The 11,331-nt window shown below is 45.0% G+C and overlaps 1 protein-coding gene across 8 annotated transcripts in view; it reads right to left on the bottom strand.

Annotated features, from left to right (window-relative positions):
- Positions 1 to 2,607: 2,607 nt before the first annotated feature.
- Positions 2,608 to 11,331, bottom strand: part of WDFY3 (WD repeat and FYVE domain containing 3) — a 151,818-nt gene continuing 143,094 nt past the window's right edge. For all 8 annotated transcript variants that reach the window (XM_066186492.1, XM_066186485.1, XM_066186488.1 and 5 more), the window contains 7 exons: positions 10,619 to 10,798; positions 9,387 to 9,569; positions 8,690 to 8,786; positions 7,332 to 7,661; positions 7,030 to 7,141; positions 6,519 to 6,716; positions 2,608 to 5,998 (listed from right to left, as the gene is read on the bottom strand). In XM_066186492.1, coding sequence (XP_066042589.1) covers positions 5,878 to 5,998; positions 6,519 to 6,716; positions 7,030 to 7,141; positions 7,332 to 7,661; positions 8,690 to 8,786; positions 9,387 to 9,569; positions 10,619 to 10,798 — 1,221 coding nt within the window. In that variant the 3' untranslated portion in view covers positions 2,608 to 5,877. The remainder of the gene's footprint in view (positions 5,999 to 6,518; positions 6,717 to 7,029; positions 7,142 to 7,331; positions 7,662 to 8,689; positions 8,787 to 9,386; positions 9,570 to 10,618; positions 10,799 to 11,331) is intronic.

The raw sequence follows: 11,331 nt of genomic DNA, 5'->3' as shown, positions 1-11,331 counted from the left end.
AAAGTGTCTCCTGTCTTTGGGCTTTGCTGTGCCAGGGTGTCACGTTCTAACTCGCTATTTCTGTCTGCCGGGTGGTGTCACGGTGAGCAGTGCCAGCCTGTGACACACTGCAAAGACACCAACTGGGCCTCTTCTGGAAAACAGAGTTTTGCTGCTGCATGAATTCAAAGCTGCTCTGTTACACATGAAGAAACTATAAGGAAAAAGTAAGAGCCGAGGGTTTTAACTCATCTGCAGGAGTAGCCTGAAGATCACTGGCGTATTTAGTTAATACAGCTTTTCACGGCTAGGCTCAAACCTATTTTACTCTCTCTCCCTTGAAGGCAGCAGCCTTGACTTCAGTGGGGTCTTAGCAGCTTCCTACAGCTGAGTCCCGGCATTTCTTTTTAGGAACAGAATCCTTTCTTGTTCTCCTTTGTTGCCAATCTGTGTCTCAGCTCAGTTTGGAGCTGATCAGCTCTTGGATAAATGCACAATACCCCATGGTGGTCTTGTGATCACTGCTCACACAGGTAAATTTGGAGAGCTTGGGGGGGTGTGTGTTGGGAAACCTGCTGGACAGCTCTGCCCCCTCACCGCAGCTGGGAAATGGCTCTCAGGGTTTTTCTGCAGTTGGAGCACTTACCCTGTAATGAGCATCCCTGTGAGCTGCTGGTTTGTGAGGAGAGAGCAGCCAAGCACCAGCAGCACCACGGTGGTTCCCTCCCTAGCTTCAAGGTGGTCTTTGCAGAGCAGCCAAGCTTTAAGGAGAACTTAAAGCTCTCAGAAGCTGCCCCTGGAAGGGCTGGGAGCTCTTCCCAGAGTCCGTGCGAGCACCACCCTCCGCACCTCGCCCACGCGGGATTTTCATCCCTGCTGTGGGGCAGAGCCTTGCTGCAGCTCCCCCCACCTCGGTGTTTACAGTGGAAACACTCCCACACAGAGGCTGGCTCTGCTCCCGCACCAGCCGCTCCGGTGCCCTCTGGTGCAGACAGGATTGCATTCAGGATCATCTGTGACCATGTTTTGGTTCCATTCCTTATAAATTGCCCTTTTTTGGGGGGCCAGGCCCACATCCAACAGAGTGTCACACAACTCTTCTCCAGGAGGACAGGGCAGGATTTGGCTCCCAGTACATCAGCCCTGGTCCTGCTTACCCCATCCTCCTCTCTACGTGGTGTGGCACAGTAACCTCACTGGTGAATCAAATCTGTGTCCTGACATGGAGAGAGATGTGTCCCACTGCCAGGAATTCCTTAAAAACACTCATGCATTTTATACAGAACACCGAGCCTGGAAAGCCGCTCAGCCTCACCTTTCTGAGCTGAGTTAGTGCACCTCTCATGAAAGACAATTTGGTCACAGCAAATTGGCCACAAATTTGGTTTTACCTGCTAAATGGAACGTCTGGCCCCGGGCAGTGCTTCCTGGCAGGAACCGTGGTGGAGCCAGAGCTAAAGGCTGGGGCACTTGCAAGGAGCTGCCCTGTCACTCAACAAGTGCCTTGTTTCACTGGAAACCTGGCTGCTGGCCCAGCTGATGCCTGCTGGGATTTTACAGGGCTGGGACTGCACTTTCCCAGTCAAAAGGTCCACCAGGACTGTGGGCTCCACCACTTCCCAACGTTACTGGCACCTCTGCTCTCCGCCATGCCTGGAAAATGAGCCTGAAATACTGCGTATAGGAAATAACCCAGCTGCACAGAGCAGCCTGGAGCTGCTGTTAGCAGGAAATCCCTCCCAAAAAAGCGTGGGAAGCGATGCCAGGCCCCACAGTCCGGAGCTGGCATGGTTACCTGGCTCAGAGCGCTTTGGTGACGTTCATCCGTGACCTGCTCCCTGGCAGCAGGACACTCAGGCTGTGGCTGGCAAATGCTGAGCACAGTAACTCCCCCAAAACTGTGGAAGAGAAAGCGTTTTTTTCAGAGCATGTAAAGATTTAAAATGTGGAAATGGCCCAGTGTGAAATACTTGAACCTATGAAAAGTGGACAATACCATCCTATATGACCAAGACATGGCTCAGCAAGGCCATGGAAATGGCTTCTGTAACTCCCTCCTTTTTTCCACTGCCCTTATCCAGCACGACTTAATTCTTTTGTCTGCTTTCGTTATATTGGCAGAGCCTGTTCTACACACTGTCAGATTCTGCTGAATTCACACTCTACAATTTAAACCAAAAAAGAACAAACAAAGGCACGTTGTTTGATGCTGCACTGTCATGGATGGCCATGCCCACACTCAGAAAGCAAAACTGTGACAAGAAGTAGAAACTTACCCCTCGTGATGACACAGAAAAATGTTACTCCTTAGTCACCGCTCCCGAGTTAAAAACATTTATTCAGCTGCAAACGTTGTGTCTTTCCAACAAATGCAAAACAGCTTTTTGGTGGTAAATAGCAGGTATTTATTTGAAATGAAAAAAAAAATACTTCAGTACCTGAACTATTGCATTTAATCATGTATTGTTGTAATTGTGTTACTCTACCTTTTTGCATTGGAGACAAATATACAATGAACATTCAGATATCACAGATTGCACACTAGATAGTAAATCGTCAGGCCTTTTACATAACCACCAAAAAACAGATATTGGATTCTGCAATATAGTACAAAATTCCACACTCCAGTCTTAGCCAGTTATCTTCAATTTACTCCTGATGCTGTACAAATAAATGGCCATTTAACTAGGGCTTACAAGTTAATAACAGGACAAAAAAAATATACATTGCACTGACACAAAAAGTCAGCTGTGTTAATAGTCATGCAACAAGTAACCAAACTTGCTGAAATTAAAAATACTTTCTAAAAACAGTTTTAACTGCATAAGTATTTTATACACAGTTCATTTACCGAAACAAAAAGGAGTCTTTAAATGATACAAAGCAAATATAAGTTTCTACCAATTTTATACATAAGAAAGTGCAAAATAACTTATCTAAAGTGTTTTGCTATTGAACTGATGAATGTTGGCTGGAAGCAGCCAACCCCCTCTCAAAAGCATGACATTACAGTTGCACACTACATACGAATGTTAGGAGTACATGGATAAGATTACTACAAAGAACAAGGCAGGAGAAGACATGTGAGGTACTTGCAGAGAATACAGTCTACTGATGTTAGTGTACATGAGTATACTTTTGCTCAACGGATTTTTACATGGAAAACAAAGCAAGTATTTGCATTAGAAGCTCGAATGAAATGGAAAAAAAACCCCACTCCCACGTGAACACCACAGTTGCCCACAGCACCAGCTGCCAGAGGAAATACGAGCAGGTGTGTTTGTCCCCCTCCGCCTCCAACAAGCAAAAACGTGGTTTTTTGGGAACGGAATTAAGTCAGAGGGCTGTGGTGGTTTGCTTGCAAAATGTAAACTGGGCCTAGCCTGCACACTGCGGAATTTGTAAGGGATAAAGGATTTCTTTTGTGCGCTGCCAACGCCGCGGGCGCGGAACAACACCCGTACGACGCGCCTGCGGCTGACAGCCCCGCACTCAGGACCCCACAGCAGGACTCTGTCCTGGCTTCAGTGCTGGATCACATCAGTGTTGTTGGCATAGCCTTGCTTTTATCAGGGTTTAACCACGTGGCTGTACACGCTGCAGTCCACAGAAAAGAAGGCTACCTTTAATTTGGGGGTGATTTGGAAAACTGGAGGCAAGGGGAGGAAAACTGTGGACTCAAAGGCATTTAAGAGTTGTTAAAACAGCCTTTTCTTCAAACAGAAAACGTTAAGGCCACTAGCCTGTCTTCTGAACTATGCTGGTTTTGCATCATTTTGGGAAGGGTGAAGGCAACGTTAGAGAGAACAGCTGAACACAGAAATTCCAGTGCTCTGCACATGCTTACCGAGGACCTCTTCCTGTTTTTAGGGTCAAATCTGCCAGGTAGCCAGTAGTCAGTGTGGCTACTCGACCATCACTCTTTGGATCCAAAATTTGGGTCAGCTAAGCTCAACAAACCTGCATTTACTCAACAGTGTGCAAGGGCTCTAGAGAAGCCTTTCTGTCCATTTGGGGACCTAGTATACATACCAAAACAGGAATATATCTCATTTTACAGACCAGCACATACATAATAAACAAACAAGTATCAAAATACATATTTAACCTTCAGTGCATAAACATGTGATACCAGGGTAAATAGTAAGTGGTCAGAATTAACAAATTATTCACCACTAAAAGCTCAAATCAAGAGAAGACAGGGGTGCCCCCACAGTGCCAGGGAGCCTCTGGAAGGAGCTCACCCCAACACAAGAGGGCCTGGCATTTTTGATGGTGTAATTCCAACAACAATGCTGGTTTTAAGGATCTGCCATCCCAGGGCCAGAACCTGCCCAACTCATTCCAAGTAAAGGATAATCTCACCCCTTTGAGTGACAACATTCACTCAAGTACTTTCAGAGCCACCTGTCTTCTGTTGGTCTGGGTCATATCCTTACCTCTATTTAAAAGAATCCATTGTGAATATACCTAGCTCTAGATCAGTTTGTCACCCATTTACAAAATATATACACATATGTTAAAAAACAAAACCAAACCGACCACCAACCTGCCTACTGCCCTCCCTCTCCCCCCCTTGCCCAACAAAAACCCACTGGCAAGACCTCATGCAGTAATTAAGTCCATGGGCCTATCCCAATGCACGTGCTCCAATCCCAGCGGATAGCAGTGTCTCTACTTCATCCCACATGTAGTGCAAAATAAATGACAGAGTAGTAAAAAAATACTGCAATTAAATTCATATTGAAACTTAAAACCATAATGGAAATCTACTGCTGTCCTCAAGCTGATGGTGTGTGCTGAAAGACAAAGAGGGCTCCGAGGAGCATTTCTGACATGACCAAGATCACCCTGCTTTAGAGCAATGCCTGTTGTTCCAAAAAGGGTTTTTGCAGAGAAGCTACGGGACAACAGCGGTTAAATTTTATGCACAAGGAATTAATTCTGTACCTATATGCAAAAGCCAACTGCTATTGACTAAAGAAGGTAAAAGCTGGTTCTTGCACTGCATGAATCAGCTGTTAATGAACAGTAAGTAATTAACAAAACTGCAGCTCTGACATATGTATAAAAGAGGCCTCATTAAATATGAACAACACTGAGGTGGTAAATAGTTTGGTATAAAATGCAACACAAGTGTACAATTTAGTTCCTGGTTATCTTACAGCTAGAATAAAATACTCCAAGTTCCTATTCTCAAAAATGTTTTCTTTTGAAAAAATCCATGTAATTCTATGAACAGCCTCACTTAAATTAAGATACTGTGGGCAACTGAAAGAACAAACATGCACAGACTGGATTTTTAACAGAAATACACAGAATGCCTTCGAGTTTTCTGGTTTTGTTTTTTTTTTTTTTAAACATTCGTATTTAAATTGATAGATGAGATAAAGATGCCACACAAAGTACAGTGGTTAATCTGAAGTCCCATGTAACAGGCAGTTAAGTTCATATTTAGATAAAAAGGCCATTATACCTATTTACAATATACACAGTTGCTTGCGAAGAAGGCAGATTTACAACTATCTTCTAAAAAGCCTTGCCCTCCCCTCCCCCCAGTTAAGATGACTAACTCTACAAAAACAAGACAAGAAGGGGTGTTTAGGATAAGTGAGGATTTTCTCGACAGCCACGTCAGCATGGGCTTAGGGGCTGCCAGTTCTGTTGGATTTGTGGTTATTAACCATGTCTTCCTGGGCCTTGCTCTTCTCTCCTTACGCTGTTCACCTCCTCGTCTGCCTTCTGTCAACACAAACCAATGCAATGATCCCTTTTGACTCTTAGTGCTTAGAATGCAGTATAAACGTAAGTGTAAACAGACAATATTCCAATTCCTTCCGATGCTCTCCCTGGTTCCTGGAGTGACAGCGGGGCTGGATGAGGTCTGCCAGGCCCCCATCAATTTCTGGGCCCCTCCTCTGAGCCCCGCTCATGCTGCAGGTTGTAGAAGCAGTTCTGGCACACCCTGACCGGTGATGAAATCTTCAGCCGTTTGATTTCCGACTGAAACCGGCTGCACCTGTGGAGAAAAAAAAAAAAACCATCCCTGAACACAGGTCCTCTCCACTTCTACCCATTTTCTACTGAGCTGTGGGAATTACCACCATGACCTCAAACAGCAGAAGACTGTACTAACTTACCCGGACATAAGAGATGCAATGCAGTGTGACAGAAGCAGAATTTAACTCAAATGATCACCACAGAGTCAATGCAGTGAGACTGTGACAGCTAGCTTAAAAACAGCTGTTGTCACCAGTTTAGACTCAGGCATATAAAACCAGAAATATAATCTCTGACCCAGTGGATCAGAGAGGAGATTTGCACTTCAGTTTGTGGGTAAGGGGAGCTCACACACATCCTCTATGTCATACATTTTGTCCGAGGCTGCCTGCTAGTGGCCCCTAAATCCACATCCTCACAATCCTGCGCACAGTTTAAGCAGCCTCAACCTTTCACCAGAGTTCTGTGATATTTCACAGCTTTCCCCCACCTTAAGTCCTGTATGGGAAAGAGCCCAAAGGAGGCTGTGGGCTGCTTACTTCTGGCAGAAGAGCTGTCCACAGTTCCTGCAGTGGTGCCGCCTCTCGGTGAGCGAGAAGCGCACGGTGCAGCCCGAGCAGCTGTCGCCGCCCTCGTCCTTCACCCAGTGGTCGGCCGCGGACCGGCCCGGCTGATCGCTCACGGACCAGCTGAACACCCTGCCCCGGCCGTCCCCGATCAGGATCCTGCTGTGATCCCTGCAAGGAAAAGCAAAAGCGGTCCTGCAGCAACTCTGGCACAGCCATCAATGCCTGATTTTACAAGTCAGAGAATGTAAAAAGGTGAAGTACTGGCATGGGAACTAACACCCCAATTACCCTGCTCTGAGAAATGGAGCTGCAACACTCTGTGTAACATAGTGCAGCTGAACAGGTCTCACTCTCTTCAGTGTTTTTATCTCAGCCCTTGAAGAAGGCTGCCCCAAACAGAAAACAGCATTATGAACAACGGTACCACTGCCTGCTGACAACATCCAAAGATGTTTGGAGTCCTCATGTGTGAGCTACTCACTTGGAGATGCCGAGCGCAGTGATTTCTGCTGGGTGTGCGTTGTCTTTGCGATCAAATGCCGTGTGCATAGTTAGTTTGCTTCTGAACACCAGCTGACGCTCCCATCTGTATCCTACAAAGGAGTGGGAAGTGGGAGGGGATAAAGCAAATTTGCTCCTTCTCATTTTTGTTCCCTCCTCCCCCAATGTACTTGTAGCTGCAACTTTGTAGAAGAACAAAATCTCCCTCAGAGGTTCTTTTTCTCTTTTTCTATAACATTTCACTCAGGAATACAACTGAGGGCTGTGTGCAGTTTCTTTTACCTGGTTTGAGCTTGCTGTAGTGCCGTGCTTCAGCATAGCTGGGGTGGGGGTGGTTAACCTGAGCATGGGGATGCATTTTCGCTTGTCCCTCCGAATAATTCACAAAGATAAATCCATCTTTCTCATCCAAGCTGAGCTGGTCTGACCAACGCCTGGAGTCATCAGAGCCGCTGTCTGCTGACCACGCTGCTGCTGCTCTGGCTGATGATGACCGAGGCCTGTGGCTGGTGCTGCTTGGTTGGCTCTGGCTCTCCTGCACTTTTGTGTCCTGGCCTATGCATGGATCATCTGCCTCGGAGTCACTGCTGTCCTCTTCATGGGCTTCCTGCCCTGGATTGGCACAACAGGGGACAAGGCGCTGTTAGTGAGCCTGGTCCTGGCCTGAGCTTTTTCCTTATTCTGCTGCTGCACTGCCTGCAACCCATCAGGCACCAACACTGCTGAGAGAGGGACAACTGCATGCAGGCATCTCAGAGCCTTTTCAGAGATTCAGCTCCTGCCAGGAATCATACTGGTCATATTATTTTTGCACTTTTTTCTGTTGCCAGAGAACGACGTTCCTTAGCTGAAGGAGCTATTGTATTTCCTACAATAGTCCCTCTGAGGATGGCTATGATAGACAACAGGAGCAAGAACTTCAGAAACACTCAAGTCAGCAAAACTTTTCAGGAAAACTCACACAAATAGCATAGTCAGCTATGCTGAAACTCTGAGGAATACGATGTACACTTGTTAATAACAGGACTTGTTAACACAAAAAAGCAATTACAAAAGACATTTATACTCCAAGTGACACTGAAAATAACCAAAAGCTGTATTTATATAATAATTACTAATGAGTATCACGAGATTCAGATCCAAATCCACATCATATCTTCAATATGAAGAGGGAAAGAGGAAGATGAGATGGCTAAAAAACACAATCATAAAGCACAGACCAAAATCTTCTAAGAGCAGAAAGGGATATCATTGTTTGTCTTGTTTAAACTATTCCATCCATAGATTTAGCTCAGCCGCTATGCTATAATTCCATTTCATACTAAAAAATATCTAGTTTCTGGACAATCCACTGAGAGTACTAACAGCAGAAATAAATACAGAGAAAAGTTCCACCTTCACAGAAAAAAAGCTACAACGGGCAACATTTTTTCCTACTTGTAGCAATATGAAACTACCTTAAGCAAGGTGGTGAACACAGAACTGAGATGCTCTGCTCATTGTGCCCACTGGATGTCTATCACCTTTTGAGATAAAATCTCCATCATTCCATTCTGCATTGTATAACCACAGGACTTCACCTAGCTATAGCAAAGATCAGATATAACAGGGAAACAGCAAACACTTGTCAGGAAACATACCTATTTGTGCTTCCTGGCAGTCCTCTTGCATTTCCAGCATCTCCACAGGCTCTGGAGCTGGTGTTTCTGGCACTTGCAAAAACTCCATCCGCCAGAACTGGAGGGACAGGGAATAACCACAGTGGCACTCACTAAACTTTTGGCTTTTTCCTGAGCTTCTTGTAGAGTTGAAACAGCTAAGTAGAACTGCATATTCGCACTGGTAGCATGCAAGGCAGGTCACATCTCCATACTAAACCCTGGTTTTGAGGACTAGAATCCATAAGAGGACATCTGTGTTCATGCCTGACCAGTAGACTCTGGTTGAGGCTGCACACCAAAGTACTGAAAATTGGGTTAGACTTGTAGTGATCAGAAATTACACTAAGTTTCTCTTTTCTTTCTAGGCAGCAAAATGAATTGTCTCAAGGTGTGTGAAACCAAAATGGTGAACCAAAACAACAGTCTTCAGGCATTAAAGCTCATGACCAAAACAGAGCAGGAAGGAAAATGTATGCTCTGCTGACTATTGCTGACATCCCAATGGGGGCATCAAAAAAAGGAGAAAGAACTGTTCAGGCGAAACTCCCAAGTACAGCAGGACTGGTTTTGGTCCTGGCCAGGACACTGTGCTGTCCTGGATAGGCATGACTTGTCAAAATACCACCACCACCAAGGCATAAATTTCATTTTCCAGGCAGAGATTCCTGGTACTTACCCGAACAACTCCATCCGAATGCCCCGTTACGATGACGTTCTGGGTGTCCCACTCGTTCATCTCCGACACAAAACAACACATGATTTGCTGGCTTCGGCCAGTGAAGGTGTTTACACTTGCAGTAGGGCTGCCATTAATGCTCCACACATGGATGTAAGTGCCAGCACATGATACAATGTCTCCCTGCAAAGACAAATAACACCTCCAGACTTCAATACAAAGTTGCAGGTATTCTTCAGCAAAAAATAAAAGTCAAGTTCATTGGTAAGCCAAGTTGCAAGGCTGGCTCTTCTCAGGAAGTTCTATTCAAGGGGAATCTAGCCAGCTGAAGAAACCTTCATATGCATATCTATATGCATATTTTTTTTTAACTCAACCTAGAAAACCACACTTAATAGAAACCTATTTGTTCTATTAGCAGCATAGAATGAGTTGACCAATTCCTCCACTTTTCATAGCATAAAAATCCAACAGCCTATTTTTAGTACTTTCAGTTTCCAATGACTGCTCACGTTGACCCAACTCTTTTACACAAATATGTCTCACCTTAAATTTCATTTGCTTCCTTACTGGGAACAGTCCAAACTAGTGGAGAGGGAAACAGGAGCTGCAGCTTAAAGCACTGGCAGCACTACAACCAGACCACCAGCAGCTAATAAACTGTGCCACTTGCTAACCCCTGCTTGCATTACAGCCCTCTCTTGCCTTAATTTCAACTCCAGCTGCAACAGGGTCCATCCAGCCCTGGTGGCCATGCATGGGAGCTGGATAAATGGGACTTGCAACTCACAGGACCACCAGGAACAGAAGCTTTTAGGATACGTCTATTTCCACTACAACTGGCACTGCATTTTCACCCCAGGTATCCCGTTTCCTTTAAATTCAGCTTAAGACAAGAGAAGCCGACCAAGGTCATGTATGAAAAGCTCTTCTTAGCTCCTGTGGCAGGTCTGGCAGCTCACTTGGAATGTCACACTAACTATACTGCTTTCCAGCACTGTTAATAACCCCTTCTGAGCTCAAGCCACTCTGCATGGAATGTACCCACGTAAAGTTCTGGACAAATGACACAAATTATTCCTTAAACCAGTTGTTAATCAGTCTTCAAATGAGTTAAACCAGTCCTGTCAAATTAACAGAAGAGGCTAGTGTTTATTTTTCCTTTGGTTTAATGATTTCCAACTCTTGCTACTGTTCCCAGTGCAGCCTGGTGGACGGAGTTTGGCTCTCACCGTTAATTCATTGATACAGAGTGCTGAAATGGGAGCCCTGTGCCCACGGAGCTGTGTCAGGAAGGAGAGTTTATTGAGATCCCAGATGATGCAGGTTCGATCCCGGGACCCGCTGACAATGATGTGATACGCCAGTGACGCCGTTAAGCACGTGACAGTGTCAGTGTGACCCAGCAGTGCCTGCAAAACACAGTCAGGGACAAAAGTGGAAATCAGGAGAGAGCACAAAAATTCCACATCAAACCCTCTTACCTGAAAGATTCAGGTAACATAACCAGAATATCCTATCAGAAGATGCAGCCACCTTCTAAGTCCTTAGTTGGTAACTATTGCCATAACTGACAATGGTAAAAGTAATATTTTTTTCCATTTAAAAAAAACTCTGACAAAACAAAATTTCAAGGGTCTAACATTACAGATCCTTCCACTGAGGAAAACCCCATTCTGCATCAGTAGCCTGTTTACAAGGTCAGAAAGTGTTCCAGGCTGCACCTGAAATTACATTCTGAAAATATAGTAACTGCTGATGACTAAGAGAAGACAAAAGAGACAAGAAAGAGTTGTAACCAAAAAGGCAAAGTCAATTGGAAGGAGGAGAAAAATATGAGCATCTACTCATATTAGGCCCTATTTATACATTTTAGGCTTAATCTAGCTATTGGAAAAAGAGTCTGAAATGCAGTCAGATTACTGCACCGTACTCAGTTAAAATA

Source organism: Chamaea fasciata, unplaced genomic scaffold (assembly GCF_029207755.1).
Source record: "Chamaea fasciata isolate MVZ Bird 193981 ecotype frontalis unplaced genomic scaffold, bChaFas1.0.hap1 SCAF_6, whole genome shotgun sequence".
NCBI classification, from domain to species: domain Eukaryota; kingdom Metazoa; phylum Chordata; class Aves; order Passeriformes; family Sylviidae; genus Chamaea; species Chamaea fasciata.
Note: the sequence above shows the minus strand (reverse complement) of the source record. Positions and strands in the feature narration are given on the sequence as shown.